Source organism: Hemitrygon akajei, chromosome 10 (assembly GCF_048418815.1).
Source record: "Hemitrygon akajei chromosome 10, sHemAka1.3, whole genome shotgun sequence".
Lineage (NCBI taxonomy): Eukaryota > Metazoa > Chordata > Chondrichthyes > Myliobatiformes > Dasyatidae > Hemitrygon > Hemitrygon akajei.
In genome coordinates this window covers 139,092,849-139,116,788 of record NC_133133.1, presented here as the reverse complement: position 1 = coordinate 139,116,788, position 23,940 = coordinate 139,092,849, and the positions used below count along the sequence as shown (strand labels likewise).

Genomic DNA, 23,940 nt, shown 5'->3' with positions numbered 1-23,940 from the left:
CTCCAGATTTCACCAGGTGATTACCCTGAGCCCGTGGTTGAGAAAAACTAAATATGCGATAGTCTGGCAGGATGAAGCAGGGGTGCAAAAATCACCTTGGAGCATATGACTTTAAAACTGTTTTTCTACATTGCATACCCATAAGGGTAATGGTGGGTCCAGGTGAATGCAAAAGCAAGTGAGTTAGTGGAAGGGATTAGTGCAAGATGAAGTATTTTACACCTTTCTGTACTAATATTATGAGGAAAGGTTTAAACTAACATGAAGAGAAGAATAGCCCTTAACTCAGCAGTGGAGTTATCGGGGCACCATCATGACGGTGTTTCCATAGCAAGCTATTCTTGTTTTTACCAGGCCAATTTGCAATCAGAAAGAGCGTAGGATCCTTATACATGACTTGGTAAATCTGAAATCAAATGGGGAAGAAATGTGTTTATTTTATTCATTGAGATTCAACACGGAATTGGCCCTTGCAGCTCTTCAAGCCACGCTGCTTTGCAATCCTCCAATTTTATGCTCACCTAATCACAGGACAATTTACTGTGAACAATTCGCCTACCAACCAGTACATCTTTGGAAGGTGGGAAGAAGTCGGAGCACTCAGAGGAAACCCACGTGCTCATGGGGAGAATGTACAAACTCCTTACAGGCAGGAATTGAAACAGGTTGCCTGTACTGTAAAGCGTTGTGCTAATCACTACGCTACCGTGCCACCCCAAATGTAAGATGGGTTTGGAGTTTTTCTATTTAAACACACAGAATCAGGCATACAAAGTGTGTTTGCAAGTGGAAGTAAAATTAAGAGAGCACTAGAGGTAGCTACACAGTTGGCCTAAACGAGAGAGGGACGGACACTTGATGTTTTTGACTGAAATGTATAGGGAAGGAGTTAAAGGAGGTTGATTTAAGTATTGACTACAGGTACTGCTATAGTGTTTGAAAAGATGATGTTCCCATAAGCTTCAAGTTGGTAGAGTTATCAGATCACTGGCTTTGTAGAACAGATTGCCAGATAGTAGGAAAGTAAATTGCAGTCAGATGCACGAACAGAGAGTGTTAGGGAGACTTTAATAATGCTAAATTAGGTTGGGAAAATATCTGTGTAAAGGTCAAAGTTTGGTGGGTGGGTGGAATTCCAAATAAAAAGAAGTTACTTATTCAGCATTTCCCAGTCCAGCCAGGAAGAAAGACATTTTAGTTCTCTTCTGGAAAATGAGAGAGTGACCTGGAACTTGGATTGTGAAGCTTTGTTTATTTATTTATTTATTGAGGTGCAGCATGGAATAGGCCCTTCCTGCCCTTTGAACCATGCTGCCCAGCAGTCCCCCAATTTAATCCTAGCCTTATCATGGGACAGGTTACAATGACCAATTAACTTACCAACCAGTACAACTTTGGACTGTGGGAGGAAACCCACATGGTCATGGGGATAACATACAAACTCCTTACAAGTAGTATGCTTGAAATATACTTGCTGTTAATTTGGAAATTAAGAGTAACTATTTCAATGTTGATTGACATCCAGAAATCAACAGCACTTACAAGAACCTTAACAAGGTGTTTGATTATAGAGAGAAGGCAGGAGAATGGGATTGAGAGGGATAAATGATCAGATGTGATGGAATAGCAGAGCAGACTTGATGGGCCATTTGGCTTAATTCTGCAATGACTTAGAAGTAAAGTACTTCACTGAGCTCAGTTAAATCAATGGATGATAATGACGTAATACCTTGGTTAATTGCTGCTCTTTCTCCGTTTGATCTAACCTGGGGCACTTCCGTGGGTGGATTCCCTGGTGAGAGAACTGGATATTTGCCACAACTTCTCATTCCAATTCTTGTTCCCATGAGGAGTCTGGCATTGATGCACATTCAAGGAAAAGGCTGGGAATCATGTATGGAAAATCAGAGTCAGTATGCGCATATGCAAGAATTCTGGATGGGTGGCTTTGTCTAATAAAACAAAGTATTTGTGTTGATATGAATTTGTTCTTGTAAAAGTGATCCAGACATTTAATTGGAATGCTAGAGAAACCCATTTACTTTGTATGGTTTATTGCTCAGTGGGAAATAACAATCAACAATTTGTGAAAATAATGAATACCTCTCCTAGCAGACAATGTATTTGGTATTGGGGACAATGGGCCTGTTATCATTCTGTATTGTTGATGTCTGTATCTAGCACATCTAAACAACGAAGGACTGCAGATTAACAGTACAAGCTGAAAGGGTGAAGAAATTAACCTGCTTTCAATTTGACTGCTGTCCTGTGTATCAGAGTCCAGTGTCACCGAGAACACAGTAACAAGTGAAGGGACAGACTCTACATCCAACACAGTAATTTCGTATGATGGTGCTCCACTGTACTATACCATCGCTCGTTTACTAGCAAGTTTTAAATTTGCTGGATTGTTCCTGTTCGTGGTGCATTTAAAATGTAAATCCAAAATAAGTAGCTCATAAATTAAACAAAACATTTTAAGTCTTTGCACTGACTAATGTGTGGAAATGCACTAAGAGATATTCCAGCTAATTCTCCAGGTATTCTTCATCTATTGCACTAATGCACTTGTTGCTGAAGTTGGAAAATGAAGGTTAGTTTTAAATCAGCAAAAAATGGAAAATGTGTTTGCAATCCTTCCAGAATTCTATTTCACTACTTGTTAGAAAAAGAATTTAAAATGTATATCTACATTGACTTTATGCCTTTCATTTAATGTTTAATTGTTTTATTCCATTGAATAGTTTTGTAATACATTATTTTGGAGTGAGTTGAAGAGAAGTCAAAGAGCAGCCATTGCTCATTTTTCCCACTCAAGTTACAAATGATACTTGTTTGACATTGTCTTCACAACCAAGTTAATGAATGGAAATGTGCAACTGAGAAGCCATTCACCTTTCTTGCTGCACACTCAAGTTCATGGTCATTAGTGCTTGTTTGTGTGTCATTGTGGAGGTAGAACAGATGTTCTTTATGTATAGTATCTAAGTTTGGGATCGCATTTAGCTTTCTGAATTTCATTGCACAGTTGTAGGCTCCTTTCTACTACAGTAAACTCACCCCAGGTTTGCTTAGGTATTAAAATAGTTTTCATGCCTGTAAAAAGAAAATAAGTTACTGCAATTGCTGTCAGCAATTTTCTCAATATTTTTATTGTGTTGGGATGCTGTTTTATTTGACCTGAGAGTGAAATAGTCCAATAGTTTTCCATGTGCCTTTTCATATTAAGGAATTTCAAGGACAAAATCCTCCTGTGGATTATTGTACTTTTTGTTTGTGAATGTAAATAGTGACATGATGCTGTAATCCACATCTTAAATTGTGTCATTGCAGACATTACACTACAGTGGCTTATTCAGCACTCCAAGTCGAGGCGTTGCTGAGAATGGTCTTGATTAGCAGAAGATCATAAACAGCTTGTCCATCCTACATACCTTGGAAGAAAGTTGGAAGAGCAAAACCTAACTCAGCTGGGACTGAGTCTTTCAACCCCCCAGTTCCTGTTATTATGGACCTCAAAGATTTCTTCTTTTGGTTTCCTCTGACTTCAGGCCATTTTCTACATTTAAAAGGAAAATTGATTTGTGCCATTCAACAGTAATGCAGAGTAATCACAAACCACCTATGTAAGCCCCAGACACGTGGCTTCATTATTTGAATGATGTCTCTGTTTAAAAAAAATGCAAATTGCCTATACCCTATTTAACAGGGTGCTTATTCTAGTTGTGTATTTTTCATTTTGCATGTGATGTTTTCGTACAATGCATTATTTCTGTGAAGGATTACTGATCAAAAATGCTCAGCTCTATTTAAAATAACTTTGGATTATTTGAATACCAGTGAAGATAATACTGCTGCTATAGTAAGAATAATCATATTGTGAGAGTGGATTTTGGAGCAGGCTGGTAAGTTTTTGTTGATTGGGAGAAACGGCTTCACTTCCCCATTTTGACGGAGATATGGATTGCACTCTTAATATGGACACTGGAAATAGCTCTAAAATGCTTTTATTCTTCTCAAGCACTGTTTGAATATTCAGCTCTGCAGGATATCATCAGTTTTTTTTCATATTTAAATTTCTTTCAACTATTTGCTTTTGTAAACATGTAAAAAGAAATCAGTTGATACTGATTTGAAGGAAATTGGAGATTGATTTAAATTCATGTAATGCAACACTTCCAGTTCCATCTTGTATTCTGCTGACGCCTTTGTGAGTGCAGCACATGATAGAGCTACTATTAATGTTTTAATAGATACAGGACACTACTCAACGAAGTATAGGATGGGTCACATCAGCTCTATCAGAAAAAGAACAAATTTGAACAGTCTTCAATCACAGTCAGTCAGCACCAGAGTGGTGTAGTATTTACTGAGCAGGATTTTTTGATACAGTTTGAATGAGGAAACACTACATTATTTAAACAAGATTGTTCTTCTGCGGTAACAAATTTCTGCCACTTTCACATTTCTCTCCTTTTTTTAAAATTCCCTGATAAGTTTTGAAAGCACATTTAATTAATGTAACATTGTCTAGTACATATGAGTTGCCTAGCAGTTGAACTTGGTGCCTGTGAAGTTAAGCATTTCCTAACAGATGCTGATGATCAAAACAAGGAACACATCAGGTTAAGAAGCGTCTTTGGAGGGAAAGGAATTGTTGACATTTTGGGTCAAAACTCTGCTTCAGGACTACTACACAGGTTCACCCAGAACCATAATTTTAACTCCAGATCTCAGTTTCTACTGTCTCTCATGTCACCAAAACTTAAGAACGTTTTTGCCAATGTAAAAATTGTTTATTGTAGTATTAGTATGACAAAAATCTGTTGACCTACAATGAAATATGTCAGTTCAATACTTCCAAAATCTTTAATTGTTTCATTCCAGTCTGTCTTACTGATTCCTTTCAAGAAAGATATTTAATTTGAGTTTACTTATGTTAGTTGAGGGAAAATTATTGGTTTGGGCTCAGAAGAATGCCCTCATTGATTAAACAGCTGCGATCTTAATTCTTGACGGAGTGCCTTGGTTAGTCTCATCCAAAATCCATGACCTGTTACAATCTAGCACTTACTTAGCATTCCACTGATATGAAACTGGGTTGTGTTTGGTTGGAGTGTCTTTTGAATTTGCAGCATACGAGCTGATGTTTGATGATTTACTGAACACAATATCTCAACTAAGTGAAAGGTACTTAACATTTTAAAAAGAACAGAGGGAAAGTTTACTGAAAATGGATAGCATTTCTAGTGCCAGAATTTCCTGTTCTGAAAGCTGAATGGTTTTCTGTTCAATAAGATTTCTTAATTCCTTTTCAATATTAAAACAAGTAACTGCCAACACTTTTAAAACAATTAAATTACTTTATGCTTAAATCACCATGACATTTTAAGGCACTGTTTTATATTTTATACATTTTTATTTAATGCATCCTTAGAAGTTTTAAAATGAACATTCTGATTTATTAAAGAGGATAAAATCTCAATAAATGTGCAAAATCTGAGGTGTTGAAATATAGAAATAACTGCAGTTAATGTTGAGAATGAATTTCCTTTTTTTTAAGGGTTTTTTTCAGGACCCAAGCAGCAAGTTGCGGTTCATATCGCTTACAGGGGTTCCCAACCTGGAGTCCACAGACCCCTCGGTTAATGGTAGAGGTCCATGGCATGAAAATAGTTGGGAACCCCTGTTATAAGGTGCAGAAGCAATGTATTTAACTTGCTTTATACAATCTGTCAATTACATTTTTCAGTTTAGTAATTAAATAATCAAATTAAATAAATTTGATGGTTTGATTGCACCATTACAATAATTCCATGAAGCCTGGAACATCTCCAATTCTTCAGTGAAAATTACCTGTTGTAATTGAAATTTAACTTTATTACTAGGTGCTGTGGCATGTAAATTTTAAACTGAATAAGTCAGTAAAATGCTGGGTTTATTACTCATGTTCTTCTTTCATGTCTGCACGTTGCTTCTGCAGGAACACCACCTATTCAACCTCTCATACCTATATAGAACATATTTTAGATCATATTCACAATAATTGAATAAAGATGAACCTCTAAGCTCTTCTTGTTCAGTATATTTATATTGAAAAATCAGTAAATTTGCATTGTAATTACCGTGATAATATGCTTATACTCAATTTTAAATGGTGAACTTTGATGTATTTCTCTACTACCAGAATCACGCTTTCAATCTGATCTATGATATTTGTGTGACACTTTCAGTCCAATGCATTGTTACAGTCGTTCTGCAAAATACAATTTCAATTTCCAATCACTTTTTGAATATTTTTCTGAAATAGTTTTAATGTACAATTAATTTTGCTGGTGTATGCACTATGTATTCTCTTAAATTATGCTGCAGTATGTGTCATATAATCTTGTATTAACTAAGATGTCAAAGTATTTCGAAACAAAAGCAGCATTTAATGAGAGAGAGAGAAATAAAATGCTAATACAAGGAGCCTTCAGCGTAGTAGGGTGTGAGGTGGCCCATGGGGAGTACAAGCTCCAAACGTGGACCAGTTGGACCAAGTAGTCTCATTTGTTCTACATCGTTTGTCCAGCACTGGGGACTTGAACCAATTGGTAGCTCTTTCAAGAGTCCACATGATCAGAATCAATCAAAGTGTTCCCTTCCATGGTGTATAATTCTAACCAAGAATCTAACATACTAGCAATCAGTAGGCCCTATTCTTGATCAGCTTTTATATTGGAAGGATGAACTTGTAATGATCAATATTCCACCTAATGTTTATGTGCATCTGCCACTGCATTATGTCTGGGTATTTCACACTGTTGCTGACTGGAACAACTTGTTTTTTAAAGTTTAGTAATTTTTATTTTCTTGATAGTCGTGGTAGAAAAGTTTGTGTATATTTACAGACTAAACTTATAAATTCTATGATAACAATGAAATGTAATGCTATTAAAAAACTGAGATGAATCTTAAGTACTGTCATTTCAAGTAGAGACTGGATTCTTGTGATTGATTGCTTCAGTTCTAAAAATCTGTATAATTTTTCAGGATTAATCAAATACAGAAGACAATTTTTTAGTTAATGGGAACTAACACATTCAAAATGAGGTGATGAATTTGTGGAACAGTGGGTTAGATGCAAATTTGTTCTGTTATTTTCAGGGCTTGCTATGTGTTGCAGAATTAGTTTTATCCAATACTGATGTTTAACATCATCCAATCACTAACCTGATTTTGTAAGGGTAGGTTGACTGCTCATTTACAGTTTGGTAATGCAGCCTTTTTATACAGATGACATTGTTCTGTTTTTTTTTGTCAAAGAGACTGAGAACCCTGCAAAGAGGTCAGCAAGTCATCAGCAAATCCCAATTTCTAATCAGCATGGTGAATATATATATTTTGGCCACAGGTTAAATTTATATTCTGCCTATTTTAAAATTGAAATAGTTATTATAGAATGTTATATGAACCAAATAGCTTGCATGTTGAATATTTACAATCTTAGGATTTAGAAGCCAACCAAAACTTTCAGATTCCTAAAAATAAGAAATAGGAGCAGGAGAACATGATATGACTCTCTAAACCTGCTCCTCCATTCAAGGATACATATCTGATTTGATCTCAGCTCCACTCTCTCATCTGTGACTCCACTGTAAATCAGAAATCAAAGTGGACCTTGAATATAATTGAGTGAATCAGACTCCATAGATCTCTCAGGTAAAGAATTCCAAAGATTTGCAATCCCTTGACAGAATAAATTTGTCCTATTCTTTGTATGAAGTGGATAGCTCCTTATTCTGATGTTTAATCTCTCTTTCCCCCTGCTCCCACAATTTCAGATTTCCCCATGAAGGAGTACATCATGCCAAATCCCATCAGAGTATTATCGTCAGTGATATTATCTCTTTTTAAACCATAGGGTATAGACTCTAGCTATTCAGACTTCACTCAGAAACCAATGCCCTCATCTCAGAAATTAACCAAGTGAACCAATGCAAGTGTGTCTCTCCGATAATAAGGTGACCTGAGGTAAACGGTGTCAATTACTAGTAAACAGTACAGCTACATTCAAGACATTTATAAACTGGCCTTAGTTATACAGAGGTTAGCATTGTACTTCCTTTTGCAGCTTGTATCTGTATGCTTAAATTGTTCTTCATGAATAAAGACACCCAGAGATCTCCCTATTGCAGTTTTGAGTAGAACTATTTAAAGAACACATTTTCCTATTCTCCCAACAAAATGGATATTCCTTCTGCAAATTTTGCCCATTCTCTGGCTTATTTACATATTTCTGCCTGTCACATTTCACCACTTCACATCATCATAAAGCCTGACTACACTCTGTTCCTTCAGCCAAGTCATTAAAATTGATTACAAGTCTTTCTTCTTAAGCAAACCTTTGGACTGAAGAATGATTAGCCATCATTTCAATGTTGTTTTAACACAAGATTACTGTAACATCAGCTAACACATGTTCTCAACAGTAAAGTCTCGGTTTGTGACATGGAAGCCCAAGATAATTGTAGAACAGGCTCTATATGTACCATCAAAGGACATATCTATGTACTTTTGCCAGTCTAAGTGGTTATGATCTATCATTGATCCTTACAATATCCCAACAGTTGAAGCTCATCAACCCGAAAATAACAAGCCAATACTCTCTTATCCTAGTATCTCAGCAGGCTCCATCATTACCAAACACCAACCCATCCTACCTCACCCCCCCCCCCCCACCCAACTTTGAGTTTTTGCCTTCTCCAGTCCTTTTGGTGTGGCACTGATCAAATGCCTTCTGCAAAGTTCACGGTATCTACTGAATTTGACTTGAAAGAAAACCATCCCTGATGCCTGTGAATTGTAGATTTATCAGCCTTGCATATTTCCTTGTATTAAAAAAAATCTGGATATAATCAGAGGCATGAAGAGGGGAAATCTGAGGTCTGGGGCTTCTGTTGGTCAAAGTTGACCATGGATATTGTCTTAGCTGTCTGGATATGCAAGCCTGGGCAGTACAATATGGAGAGCAAGCTGTTGCCCATGTAGCAAGCTCCCCCTCTCCACACATCTGATGAACTCAAAAGGAATGGCAAAGACAGACAAAGTCTGGTACCAGCAGCATCACAGGAGTTCCCAGTAGGACTGCCTTATGAACTCCAGCTCTGGATATTTCTCTTTGAGTTTACTCCCGAAGGCTTCCCCATGAGTGTGTATAGCCGGAAGGCAGCAGAGTTTGCGATCAGCGTTTTCTTTCTCCTAAATCACAGCTCACAATCCCCATCTGCTGAAGCAACTGGTTTTAAGATACCGGTAACCTGCCTTTGCCCCTTCTCCTGTCAGTAGAAACAGTTCTACTGGGCTTAGTAGCTAAGCCACATGTGAAGGCCAGAAGCTGGACTTGGTTGTGAGAGGCTGTTTGAGGCACAAGCCACTGGGAGCATTTAACAGGTACAGGGAGCTTGTCCCCACTATCACCTTGGTTACAACAACCTTAAGGAACCAAAAGAGGAAAAAGGGCATTCTATTGGGCAGAGTGAAATCATGCTGGAATATGTAATGCACAGATCTCTAATTAATCCATTGGAATTCCCAAACTGACTGAATATGGAGGTCCTGGATTCTCTGCAATGATGAGTATGGCTGAAACCGTAGATTACAGACTTCACATTACTTCAGCTATGAATAACAATGTTTTAATAAGAAATAAATATATGGATTAATTCCTGTTTATGCTTCCTGACACAAAATGTACAGATTTAAACTGTGGCCTTAGCTTAGCATGTTTACAGTCTCTTATTGTAAGTATTTGTTTTATTCTCTGTACTGAAGCCAAAATTGTAGAGATTTTTTAACTCAAGTATTGTAATAACACAGTGACACATGGTTGTTATCAAACAATATTGAAAAAAAAATGTATCCTTCAAATAAATCCACAAAAGTACAATATTGAAGCATAGTTCGTGTGGTTAACATCTGTTAGAGAAACAATGTTGATGTCTACAGGCCAATACAAAAACAGTGATTTGAGGAAGTTATCAGCCAAGGTGGAGATTTCACTATCTACATTCAATTATGTTTAATAAAATTAGCCTAAGAATAATCACACATTTTAAAATTAATATACATACAATTTATTTTTGGAATTACAAATTGTAGCACTTAGAGTATTAGAATGAAGGTGTGGCTCTCAAAGGGATTGAGTTCCATTGACTTAAAAAACCTCACCTGTTGCCCACTAAATGTGTCTGATTACAAATACTGTCAAGTGTATAAAACACCTGGTACAATCGTAGGAAATAGTGCTTCCATTATTCACTCGGAGAACGTCCCAAATTCACCTAAATATGCTTATGTTGGGTTTGATTGGTCGTTTTAGATCCAATTGGGATTCACTTCGCCTCATGGATGAGGTGTTAAGGAAGTCTCTCGTAGCACCATTCTGATTGACTAACTACTGTTTTTTAAAGATATTTTTAGCATTTCTTTGTGCTGTTAATCAATATGGCAGGGAATAACTGATTTTCAAATTGGGTTTCAATGCCCCAGGCAGCTTGGCTGGCAAAGATCTTCCCCCGTTGCCATTTTTTAAACTGAACCTACTCAACGTGAGATTTACAACACTACTGCAAGCAATGTCTGATGTCGAACACATGATAATGTGATGGTTATACTTCGAGTACAGAACTCAGCAGATTCGGGAATTATAGCCACAACACGCACATCTTGAACACCGTGGGCCGTGAGAGTAGAGTATGGACAGACAATTACAATTATAGAGTTGCTAGCAATGAAAGGCAATATGCGTCCGCTGGAAGCCGGCTTGCAATCCGTTTGATGATCGTTAATATTTACCAATCTTATGCAAAGCTAAATATTTAATCGTAGCTCTCCGCCGTTTATTAAAATATATCCCAATCGTTATCAAAACTCCCGTTAGTTTCAGATGTACTAAAAAATAAGCTTCTTGCTCCAGTCAGGGTTCTTTGCTTTTGCCATTGCTGCAGACTGTCTTGGAGCTTTTGCTCCTGGCACACTGCACACGTCGTAACACGTTAGACAACACGTCCTGATAGTAACTGAGCACGATCCAACCAGGCAGGTACATTAGGGTGATGAGGCCCATGAAGTTGAGCGGATAGTGAGAGTAATCCCAGGAACAGGCGTCGTAGTGGCGGAGCCCCAGGCCCCAGGTGAATTCCCAGGTGTAGATGAAGAGGATGTACACGGGCAACCTCTGCCAAGTGGTCCAGCCGAGGCGGTAGTACAGATAGAAGTAGAGCTTCTCCACCACGAAGCTGCAGCTGCCGTACATGAGGAAGGACCAGAGTGACGTGTGACCCAGTAGCCTGCGGTCCGAGTTCTCCACCAGGTTGAACATGGATGTGAAGAAGATCTCGTCCAAAAATCCGTGCATCCCGTAAAAGACGAAGCGCAGGGAGCCGGGGAGACCCCGGGGCGAGGGCAAGCGTTCGGGCAGCCGAGCTCGGCGGCAGCAACACTGTAAGCGGAGGAAGCTCTTGAGGAAGAGCTGCGAGTCGTAGAGGGCGAGGAGGTAGTGCAGCAGGAGGGTGAGCAGCGAGGAGCCCGAGCCCTCCGCCAGCGTGGACAACAGGCTCTGCAAGCCCACGTAGACCGAGGGGTAGAGCAGCAGGTGAAAGACCACGGGCCGGCCTTGGAAGTTCCTCCCCTGCAGGTAGAGTTTCTCCAGGGCCAGGTGGGAGAGCGAGTGGAGCACAGCGAGGTAGGGCGACGAGTAGCCCAGCATCTTCGGGTCGCTGGTCCGCGCGAAGCGCCGCACCGAGGACAGCAGGACGTCCAGCGTGATCCCGTGCATCCCGTAGAAATACAGGCGCATCCAAGTAGGAAGCGAGGAGCTGGCGCGGCCGCCGCTTTCAGCACCGGACAGGTCCCTGAGCCGCGGGGAGGATGAAGCGCCCAGCCGGCTGCGTTTGCCGCTCTGCTGGGAGCGCTCCGCTGACAGCAGCCGCTGACTCTCGCGGCGTTTGCTGCTCATTATCCCCGAGCTTTCTTTTTTCGGAGCTCCCTCCCCTCCGCACCCCTCAAATGAAGGCCTGCAGCCCGCAGAGTTCCACTTCAGAACAAAAACCTGCAAAAGCAAGCGGGCAAGGTTAAGGACGAACTCATCTCCCTCCTTTTCCCACCACCCCGCCTCTCCCTCTCTCTCTCTCTCTCTGCCCTCGCTGGAAAGGTTAGCCGTTCTGATTGTGTATCCAATCCCGGTTACCTGGAAGCAGACGTAGCAAGCTCACCCTACGCAGCCGGGCCGGCAAATAGAGACGTAAAAATAAACGTCTCCACACAACAACCCCATACTTGCCACCTCAAACGCAGCCATCCTTAAAGCTGCATGCATACAATGTCCCGCCCCCGAAAATCCAAATGATGGTCTCCCCAATAAGGCCGAATTTATTTAAAACTGCTAGTGTCATCACATTTCCTTTAGACATTAATAAAGTATTCTAGCACAGTTTGCAAGGTTTATGTATTCCATCCAGCAGTCCTGCACCTTCTCTACCGATACCCCATTCACTAGCTATGATAGCAGAATCATAATTCAAAATTACGTGGTTGAGGAATAAATCCCTAGGAGCGAGGAAAGACATAATTCAACCCTTCCTCCCCCCCCCCCCCCAAACTCCTAAAGATATATGTATTTAAATTCACCTTTTCGGTCTTCAGAGGGTTCACGATTTTCGGGAGTACGCTGGAAAGCGAAACAATGCCACAAGTATTACATTGCACGGACGTTTAATTATATAAATATGCAAGGCAGGAATTCTGGTGGGTGATATTAGCTATTGCATGCTGGACGTTTATCTGTTAATTGAACTCAGTTGTTCACTGTTCCAGAAGCTTTTTTGTTTAAATTGCCCAATGTTATAAAACAAGTTTGCGAATATACTTTTTTCTTCAGCTGTCTTTCTTCCCCCACAGTTTGGAGCGCACAAAAATCCTTTTAAAAGCCGGCTTGGTAACTCAGCCAAGTGCTTTCAGAAAACTGATTTGGTTGTGAGTCACGAAACACATGGTACGGCAATAAACCATCAGTAGGGGCATTTTATCAACTTCCCGTACCTGCTGACTTCATCTTAATTCAACTATTAATAAAATATGAATTTGCACAGTAAAATGACTAAAACATTTAATTGTTATTGGTTCTGTAAAGTAAGTGATTCTGTGGAAAGAAGCTGGAATACCAAGGTGAGTAGAGGATAAAAAGTACAAACAGAAACAGGCCCTTTGGCCCATCTAGTCCATGCAGAACCATTTAAACTGCTTAGGTCCATTGAACTTCACTCAGACCACAGCCCTCCATACCCCTCCCATTCATGTACCTATTCAAACTTCTCTTAAAGGTTGAAATTGAAAATGCATCCACCTCTTGTGCTGGATGCTCATTGCACACTCTCTCCACCCTCTGAGTGAAGAAACTTCCCCTTAAACATTTCACCTTTCATCCGTAACCAACGACCTCCAGTTCTAGTCTCACCCAACCTCGGTGGTAAAAGCCTGCTTGCATTTACACCCCTCATAATTTTGTATATCTCTATCAAATCTCCCCTCAATCTTCTATGTCTAGTGAATAAAGTTCTAACCTACGCAAACTCTCCTTATAACTCAGGTCCTCCAGTCCCAGAAACATCCTTAAAAATACTTTCTGTACTCTTTCAACCTTGTTTACATCTTTCCTGTAGGTAGGTGACCGCACTACCAATGTCTTACAACTTCAGCATAACTTCCCAATTCCTGTACTCAGTACTTCGATCTACGATGGCCAATATGCCAAAAGTTTTCTTTATGACTCTATCTACCTGTAACGTGTTGAATTATGGACCTATATTCCCAGATCTCTTTGTTCCATTGCACCCCTCAGTGCCCTACCATTCACTGTGTCAGAACTACACTGGCTGGTTCTACCAAAGTGCAAAGCTTCACACTTATCTGCATTAAATTCCATCTGCCATTTTTCAGCCCATTTTTCCAGCTGATGTAGGTCCCTCTGCAAGCTTTGATAATTTTCCTCACTGTCCACTATACCCCTAATCTTAGTGTCATCCACAAATTTGTTGATCCAGTTCACCACACTATCATTCAGATTATTGAGATAAATGACAAACATCAAGGGACTACTGATGTCAAGCTCATTGGCGTATAATTTCCTAGTTTATTCTTAAACAGCGGAGAAATATGAGCTATCCTCCAATCCTCCAGTACCTCACCTGTCACAAAAGAAGATTAAAGTATCTCTGCATTCTGGGCCGAAGGGTCTGTATTGTGCTGTAGATTTTCTATGTTTCTATGGACCTTGCAGTTCCTAAACTTATCTCCCACAAGGTTCGAGGGAACACCTTGTCAGGCCCTGGGGATTTGTCCACCCCAATTTGCCTCTAGCCAGCAAACTCCAACTCCTTTGTAATTTGTATAGGGTCCATGGTCATGGATTACCGTAGGGACAGGCATAGGACTGTCATTGTATACACAGGGATGCAGTACTGGTGGACACAGAAACGTTACTGCATCATAATGGGTTACATTACTTGTGAGCACCAGGCTTTCACTGAATAATACTGGGATATAATAAGTAGTGTATGCATTACTAGTACTGCAGAACACCAGGATACAGTTCTGATCTCTTTCTGGCAGAAAAGGCAGTTTCGGAGAGTTCTTTTGACAAGTGGATAAAGGACACAGTAAGTCGTAAGATTCTTTGAATTACATTCCCTGCCTTGGCTTCCATCCAAGGGTTTACATTTGTAAGTCCAAGCATATGACCATCAACCTGAATTGCAATATTATTGAAACTGGACAGTGAGGAAATTAGATGAATCAGGCATATTTGTCCTCTGAGAGGAAGGTGCAAGCAGCTAGATTTAATACGTACACTTAAGAAAGGTGGAAAAAGTAAAGGGCTGGAGAAGAAGGAATCAGATAGGAGAGGAGAGTGGACCATGGGAGAAAGGAGAAAAGGAGGGACACCCAGCAGGAGTTGATGGAGAGGTGAGAAGAAGAGGAGAGGTGAAACGGGTGAGACCTGATGTAAATCGGGGGCCCATTTTGTCGAGCACCTCTGCTCCATCTGCATGAGGTAGAATTTACCGGTGACAAGCCACTTTAATTACTATCCCCCTTCCCGTTTTGACATGTTGGTCCATGACCTCCGCTTCTGCCATGATGAGGGCACTCTCAAGGTGGAGGAGCAATACTTCATATTCCATCTAGGTAGCCTCCAACCTGACAGCATGAACATGAATTTCAACCTCTGGTAATATTTTTCCATCCCCCATCCCTCTTCTTCTATTCCCCATTCTGGCCTCTTATCTGTTTTCACTTGCCTATTACCTCCCCTTGGTGCCCCTCCTCCTTTCCTTTCTTCCATGGTTTACTCTCCTCCCCTATCAGATTCTTTCTTCTCCAGCCCTTTACCTTTTCCAGTTATCACCTCACAGCCTCCTACTTCATTCCCGCTCAACACACCTAGCTTCACCTATCACCTTCTAGCTTCTTCTCTTTCCCCTCCACCACCTTTTTATTCTGGCATCTTCCCCCCTTCCTTCTCAGTCCTGATGAGGTGTCTCGGCCTGAAACATGAACTGTTTATTCATTTCCGTAGATGCTGCCTGACTTGCTGAGTTCCTTCCAACATTTTGTGTTACTTTGATATTATGAGGTCCTTACAAAATAAAATATGTTTCTCATCAGTTGCCTTTGGAAATGGTTTAGATTGCTAGTCTGGCTCTACCAACAAATAAAAAAGCTGTTCATCCCTGTTTTGCTGGAGAAGTAGCAGTGAAGAATGTTGGAGTTAAACAGGATTTTACTATCAAGGTTACTCCCATAAAAGCATGAAAATCTTAAAATCATATATGTCTTTTCTGACAGAAGGCCATCAACCAAAAACATGAACTCTTTCTCACACATAGTTCTTCACAAGCTGAGTCTTTTCAGAACTTGGAGGTTTTGTTTCAGAAATCTATGGCACTTTGCATTCATCCAGGAAGAAAAAAACATTGTCACCATCCCACTGTGCATGAGTTCCAGTTGACCCATGTCTGCTCTTTCCCATGGCTTTGGTTGATGGACTCAAGTTCTACCAGTTGTCATAATTAATATTTAACTCAACCAATATCACCAAAACTGGTTGGAGGGTGTTTATCACCACACTCTCTGTGGCCTCTTACAGTGTGCAAATTGAATGCAGTGTAATTTGCATTGCAAAATAGCAACTACAAATCAAAACATAATTGGCTAGAAAGTACTTTGGACATATGATGCAAATGCAAGAGACACTTCATAAATTCAGGTCCTTTTATATGTATCCAGTTATGAATAAAAGAAAACAAGTCGGTAATAGAAGCATCTCACAAGGAACAGAGTACATCACTTCACAAGGATACTTTATCTCACTTGGATTACCTAGTTGTCAATTATGTCAGGAGAAGCAAATTTAGTCCACCTTTCTCAGGCAGCAATACTTGGGAGCAAGCAATTTAATCAAAAAAGGCCTTTTTATACTAGGAAAGCTTTTTGCCAAATTCGAGATTTCAGAAATGCAAAAACAAAAGCTGATGCCTGAATGTCAGTGCAATGAGGCTTGTCTACTCTTTTCAATGACAAAATCCTGAAAAGCTTTTCCACTGGAATTCTTCCAGATTCTTAAAGTAAATCCTTCAAAGACACTTTCTACGGAAGTGAGATGCATTGGGGTTCTGCTTCCACTGACTAGAGACATTTAAATGTTGAGCTTTAGGAAGAACTTCAAATGATTGAATGTTTGCAGAAAACCTTTTTTAAAAAGTTGTAACATTGGCTTCAAATGTCTGTTTGTAGAACATATAAATATCTTTAATCTTTTCAAAGTTCAAAATAAATTTATTATCAAAGAACATATATGTCACCATGTACTACCCTGAGATTCCTTCTCTTGTGGGCATACTCAATAAGTACAATAATCATAATAGAATCAGTGAAAGACTGCACCAAGCAGTGTGCAAAAGAACAACTGTGCAAATTCATAAAGAATGAAATAAATAATGAGACCATGAAATGAAGAATCCTTGAAAGTGAGTCCTTAGGTTGAGGGAACATTTCTTTGATGGAGCAAGTGAAGATGACTGAAGCTGTACCCTTTGGTTCAGGAGCCTAATGGTTGAAGGGTAATAACTTTTCCTGAACCAGGTGGTGTGAGTCCTGAAACTCCTGTACCTTCTTCCTGATGGCAGCAGCAAGAAGAGAACATGACCTGGTTGGGGGTGGGAGGGGGCCCTAATTATGGATGCTGCCTTCCTGTGACAGTGCTCTGTGCAGATATGCACAGTAGTGGTGAGGGCTTTACCTGTGATGGACTGATCCATATCCCCTACTTTTTATCGGATATTCCATTAAAGCACATTGGTCTTTCCATACTAGGCTGTATGGAACCAGCCAATATACTCTTCACCACACATTTATAGAAGATTGTCAAAGTTTTCTGTAACATTTAAGAGCATGTCTTTAAATCTCCCAAGAATTTTTTTTTAAATTTACAACAATCTTCTTTCCTGTGTTTAATCTTACTTCATACAATAAGTTCAGTGCTTGTGGCCATGTCCGACTTATCTGTTGCTATGGCAATAACTTAGATTGCTAACTTGCCGAAATCATACTGACAGCTGTCACCTCTTCTCCTGTCCTTGAGGGGCATTAGACAAGTCTGTTGATTGCTGTGGGTAACTGGAATATTATCATTGGCAGCATTTTGGAAAGGGGAATGAGAGGAATGGAGCCACAGGGTTAATCATAATTGGCTGTCTGCACAGTTGGCTTCAGGCCTTTCATCATCCTTATTGGGAAAGGAGTTCAGTAAAAACAACAAAGCCCGAATTTCATTCATACCCTGTAACAATGGCTTATTTAATTTACCATCTGAAGGATGGTCTCTTTGGACATGTAATCACTAACTGTTCTGCATGTTTGACTTCGTTCATAGTTTTGAATATTGGCTATATTATTATCATCATGTTCACAAAATTGTCATTTTTAAAAACAATTGTAAACTGATTATTTACAAAATGATAGAAGCTGTTGTCTTATATTGTTGATGTTAAACAATTCTTCTAAGCATTCCTTCGTTAGGAGGTCTATATACTGACAAGCTCAGCAGACAATTTTAGGTTTGTGATATTTTAATTATGCAAATAAAACTCCCATTGGTTTTCCTCAAACTAACTGACACATTAAATTGTTCTGTAAGGACAGGAGAATTGTAATACATAGAGAACAGCTTGTAATTCTGTTGCTAAAGTACAGCTGTGCAAAAATTAATGTGTCTCTTTAACAGATAATATGTAATTATATTGCCTTCCCACATCAGTTAGAGCCTAATTGTTTCTAAATACTGCTCGGGTCAATAGACGTTGAACTGGCTTTCTTTCTGTATAAATTGTATGACTTCTGAAGTAAATTAGAACTTCTGTCATAGGTAAAACTTCTCCATGTCCCGAAAATGAACAGTTTGCTTTTACTTCTTTGTGTATGTTTTTTGAAAGTGTGACTCAAGTTTATGGATATGAGAGTTCATTGGTGATCTTTGCATCTAATTATTACAGGTAGAAGAAATCACACATGACATTCATCCTATTAAGCCCATATGTTGAGGTGCAGTGAATTATGAGGTAAATCTTGATCAAATTATGCAAGGACATTTGATAAGGTCAATGGTCAAGAAGGTTCAGTCGCTCAGCATTCAGGATGAGGTAGTAAATTGGATTAGACATTGGCTTTGTGGGAAAAGCCAGAGAGTGGTAGTAGGGGGTTGCTTCTGTGACAATAGAACAGGCACTATTCATAGGCCTGTGAATAGTGGTGTGCCACAGGGATCGGTGCTGGGTCCGTCGTTATTTGTCATCTATATCAGTGATCTGGATGATAATATGGTTAACTGGATCAGAAGATTTGTGGATGACACCAAGACTGGGGGTGCAGTGTGAGGTTTTGCACATTGGTAGGACCAGCCAGGGAAGGTCTTAGTAGAGACTGTGGAGTGTGGTAGAAAAAAGGTATCTGGGAATACAGATCCATAATTCATTGAAAGTGGCATCATAGGTTGATAGGGTCGTAACAAAAACTTTGTCTCTAAATGGAAATGGTATGTGGAAAATATTTTAGGTTTACTAGCTGGTGTGCAAGTCTAGAATCATAGCAGTGGAGTTTGGAAGGGAAGTTGATGCTGGACTTTGAGAATAATAGGGAAGGAGCTCCCTTGCACTCAAATTAATAGGACACAGTTCCTGGTTCCGAGGAGATATGAATGAAGACTGATAATACTGTAATTGTAGTCTTTCTTTCATAGCACTGAAATGGCCTCCATTCTCTCAGCTGTTGGGCTGGCAGTTTGGGAACAATGAGAGATGGAAGGCTTGGTTTGAGATTGCTATCAAAGTTTAGTTCCAGGAGCACTGAGGAAGAGATAATTAGGATTGAGGTTACTGGAGGAGGTTTCATAGGATCCAAGCCATTTATCAATGTATGGTATATATAGAGGGTGAAGAATTTAAACTGATTGGGGAACATGGATGCCTGGACAGTTGAGGAACTATTGAGGAGTGGAATATAATGTGGTTCAGATATTTAATACGAGTAGAACATTTAGAACATAGAACATAGTTGAGCAGATTCAAATGAAAAGTAATGGATTCTGTCAATTTTCATGAACCCCCCTACATGTGGAAGCCATCATTTGAGGAGGGTGTCCTAAAATGACAGTTGTGAATCTCAATCTCATTTAATTGGCACAATCATTTTATATTGCCAGATATTAACAAGACACTTTCCTCCCCTTTGTCATCCACCAATACTTACAGATCTTCAGCCCACTAATGCAGCAAAAAACCACTCATTGGCTTTCATCCTCCAGAATGAACTTGTGCTGGTAAGCAGGACCTCATCCCCATTAGTCCAATTTCCAGAACCAGCAGGCGTGCTTCAGAACATCTTTTCCTGGGATACTCAAACACTGTAGACGCATTTTCTCAGTACTTTCAGAGAACAGGAAGAACTGGTGCTGGTGGAGTCCCAACCCAACGCAATATTTATAGAGCTGATATATGACTCCTTTCTCAGAGCTGTTTGAGCTCCCCGCCCTATGTCAATATGTTGCTTATGTGATGTAATACCATTTGATCAATAGTAAATCTGTGAGAAATCATTTAGCATTCAATTATGAAGGTAAAACCTTTGTCAACATTTGGTGTCAGCTTGCTGTCACACTTTGCTTTATGACAACGAAACCCCCTTTTACTGGGTGCCCCGGGAAGTGCGGCTCGTTAGCCCTTTGTTAACAGCCACTGGATTCTGCAGCAAGAACACATCTTTCTTTGGCTTCATATGTCATATAGGAGTATGTATCTTTGGTCCCTCTAAATCCTTGGGGTTGGGATGTCTCGCCCACCCTGACCCTGGTTTGTCTGAATGCTGTGTGATTTACTGTCTACAATAGCCAGGCAGCATGAAACAACAGAACGCACACTGCATAAAATTATAAAGATGTATATTTGTGAACATACATTGTGAACACGGTGGTCAGCAGCACAGGAGCGCCGCAGGGAACCGTACTCTCTCCGGTCCTGTTCACCCTGTACACATCAGACTTCCAATATAACTCGGAGTCCTGCCATGTGCAGAAGTTCGCTGATGACACGGCCATAGTGGGGTGTGGACAGGAGGAGGAGTATAGGAAACTGATACAGGACTTTGTGATATGGTGCAACTCAAACTACCTGCGTCTCAATATCACCAAGACCAAGGAGATGGTGGTGGACTTTAGGAGATCTAGGCCTCATATGGAGCCAGTGATCATTAATGGAGAATGTGTGGAGCAGGTTAAAACCTACAAGTATCTGGGAGTACAGTTAGACGAGAAGCTAGACTGGACTGCCAACACAGATGCCTTGTGCAGGAAGGCACAGAGTCGACTGTACTTCCTTAGAAGGTTGGCGTCATTCAATGTCTGTAGTGAGATGCTGAAGATGTTCTATAGGTCAGTTGTGGAGAGCGCCCTCTTCTTTGTGGTGGCGTGTTGGGGAGGAAGCATTAAGAAGAGGGACGCCTCACGTCTTAATAAGCTGGTAAGGAAGGCGGGCTCTGTCGTGGGCAAAGTACTGGAGAGTTTAACATCGGTAGCTGAGCGAAGGGCGCTGAGTAGGCTACGATCAATTATGGAAAACTCTGAACATCCTCTACATAGCACCATCCAGAGACAGAGAAGCAGTTTCAGCGACAGGTTACTATCGATGCAATGCTCCTCAGACAGGATGAAGAGGTCAATACTCCCCAATGCCATTAGGCTTTACAATTCAACCGCCAGGACTTAAGAACTTTTTAAAAGCTATTATTAATGCTTTTTGAGATAGTGATTTAGATGCATATCATATTTTTTTTTACTGAGTTAAGTATTGTATGTAATTAGTTTTGCTACAACAAGTGTATGGGACATTGGAAAAAAAGTTGAATTTCCCCATGGGGATGAATAAAGTATCTATCTATCTATCTATCTATCTATCTATCTATCTATCTATCTATCTATCTATCTATCTATCTATCTATCTATCTATCTATCTATCATTAACTTAACCAAAGAGTTAGTAAAGAAAGAAAAAAACCAAAGGGCCTGTTTTAATTAAACAGTCAAATGTGCACAGATTGGAGCTCAAATCTTCCAAAAGCCATTTTAACAATCCTGAGCAGACTTCCGCACCTGGGCTCCACTGAATCATGCTTCTCTACCACATCGAATCCTATGACTGGTTCTCCGCAGCATTTTCCCTCTTTACCTCCTGCCGAAAAAAAACAAAGACCCACCACTGCTGGTGTCAGTCACAAAACCGTTCCCCCAGCCTTTTCTAGGAACTTCTCCCCATTCCACTCTCCTGATTGGATGGCCCACATTCCTAGACATCCCTTATCCCCAACAGTAATCCAAACACTGCTTCTACGGAAAGACCATTACATGAAATATCCTACATTAGCAGTAAAACCTTTACCAAGGTGTTACACTCTCTCTCCCATCTAAATAGTCATTTATTCATGACCTGAAATAATTCATCATCTCCTCATTAATAACAGAATTTTCAACAGAATTTCCTGATGTCAGAACCTCCAATCTATTTGTAAATGGTAGTGGCATATCTCACTAGTGAAATCGGCAATATAGGCCAGTCTACCTGGGAGTTTCCTGACTCTCTAAGGCCTCCTTATCCCATTATCTACTTCTTCAGTTTTGGACACTTTCTAGGATCTTTCCTTTTTACATGGAGAGATCTCTCTCTGTCCATTACTTGTGCCTTCCAGTAACTCAGGTCCCCTGTCACTTGGCTGAGCTCAGCCTCATTTCCAGTTACTTTAGAGCTCAGTCTCCCTTCATTGTCCAGCTGTAAGCCTGCCTGTCCACTGCTAGTGCCCCCCCCTCCATTTCATCTACATCACAGTGGCAGAGTGGGGAGGTTGGGAAATCTCTTCATCCATAATTGGAGAGTTTGCATAGGGTAGCATATACTATACTTCCATTTCCTCATCGTCTGAGTCCGTACCATATTCAGTGGCTAAGTCCCTTCCAGGCCTTTCTAGTGTTTGTCCTTCCATTCTGCCACATCACCGCAAAGTCCTCTTATTAGGTGTAGGGCCCAGGTCAGGCTCTGGGTCACATGTAGCTTTTGTCCCAGAGGTAGAGGTGGTTCTAATGGAGAACCTTGACAAGGCCATTCCCCTCCTCTGGTTTCACCCAGAAAACAAGTAGGTTTGGCATCTGACTCTCTACTACGTAAGACATAACCACCCAGCAATCAGCCAACTTATGCTTCCTTAGTAGCCCCAAATTCTTTATGAAAACTCTGTCTCCAGGCATCATTTGGGAGAACCTAATCTCTTGATCATTTCTCCTCTTATTTCCTTGATCCTGCTTGGTGGCAGAGACCTCTGCTAGTTCATAAACATTTTGCAATTCCCTCATTCCCTCCTCATGTTAGACACATCCTTCAGATAGGTCTTCTGTGGCAGATCCTCCCCATCAGTCCCAAAACAGGTCTACAGGCAATCTTGCTGTGCGCCCAAACATCAAATAATATGGTGAGTATCCAGTGGCTTCATTCTGTGTACAGTTGTAGCAGTGGACCAGATGCCCAATGCGCTGACTCCATTTGTTCTTCTTGCTGATCTCTAGGGTTCCAAGCATGTCTATCAATATCCAGTTGAACCTCTCAGGCTGGGGATCACCCTCAGGGCAATAAGGCAATAACCCTCAACTTCTCAACTTCAAGCATGCTCAGTAACTCATGTATGAGCCTATTCACTAAATCCCTTCCCTAATCACTATGTATCCATTTGGGAAGGCCATAATAAACGAAATACTTCTCCCATAACACTTTGGCCATGGTGGCCTCCCTCATATCCTTTGTGGCATATCTAGGGTAGTGATCAGTAACTACCAAGACATTCACCATCACCAGCTGGAATCAGGCTCTATGGAGAGGAAATCCATACATACTAAATCTAGTGGCCCTGCACTCTGTAAGTAGGATAAAGGAGCAGTCCTCACAGGCATCATCCTCCTCCAAAAACCTCAAATGCATGACTTGTGGTATTCTTTGAAATCAGGCTTCATTCGGGGCCGGAAGAACTGATCTCAGACCAATCCACAGGTCTCGTCAAACCCCAAATGACCTCAACAAAATCCTCTGATACTTCTCAGGCAGAACCAACTGGGATCGCCAAGGCCTGTCTGGAGGAGACGTGACCCAATATAGAACTTGGTTCTTCAACTCCAGTTCGTTCCATTCTCTCAGCGGTAGAGAAATGGCAGGGTGTTTCATCTTTTCAGCTTAGGGCGTATCCGCTTCCACAACAGCTGACCAAACTGTACCGATACAAGGGTCATCTCACTGAGCGGCAGCCACTTCCCCT

The 23,940-nt window shown here is 40.5% G+C and overlaps 2 protein-coding genes and 1 long non-coding RNA gene across 5 annotated transcripts in view; 2 read left to right on the top strand and 1 right to left on the bottom strand.

The window, feature by feature from the left end:
- The window catches only part of LOC140734718 (ADP-ribosylation factor-like protein 8B-A), a 118,403-nt gene extending 108,465 nt beyond the window's left edge, over nucleotides 1–9,938 (top strand). The window contains exon 7 of the mRNA XM_073059092.1: nucleotides 3,334–9,938. Within this exon, the coding sequence (XP_072915193.1) occupies nucleotides 3,334–3,383 (50 nt within the window). The 3' untranslated portion in view covers nucleotides 3,384–9,938. The remainder of the gene's footprint in view (nucleotides 1–3,333) is intronic.
- On the bottom strand, nucleotides 9,933–12,794 carry tmem229a (transmembrane protein 229A). 3 transcript variants are annotated; one of them, XM_073059090.1, is made up of 2 exons: nucleotides 12,673–12,794; nucleotides 9,933–12,094 (listed from the first exon to the last, which is right to left on the bottom strand). In XM_073059090.1, exon 2 carries the CDS (start codon nucleotides 11,999–12,001, stop codon nucleotides 10,961–10,963), a length of 1,041 nt encoding a protein of 346 aa, XP_072915191.1. In that variant the 5' UTR covers nucleotides 12,002–12,094; nucleotides 12,673–12,794; the 3' UTR covers nucleotides 9,933–10,960. The 3 variants fall into 3 exon arrangements, with proteins under 3 accessions (XP_072915191.1, XP_072915190.1, XP_072915192.1); XM_073059089.1 differs by lacking the exon at nucleotides 12,673–12,794 and adding an exon at nucleotides 12,233–12,364; XM_073059091.1 differs by lacking the exon at nucleotides 12,673–12,794 and adding an exon at nucleotides 12,258–12,320.
- Nucleotides 11,225–23,940, top strand: part of LOC140734719 (uncharacterized) — a 41,664-nt gene continuing 28,948 nt past the window's right edge. Inside the window, exon 1 of the long non-coding RNA XR_012100594.1 lies at nucleotides 11,225–11,680. This is a non-coding gene — a long non-coding RNA (uncharacterized lncRNA). The remainder of the gene's footprint in view (nucleotides 11,681–23,940) is intronic.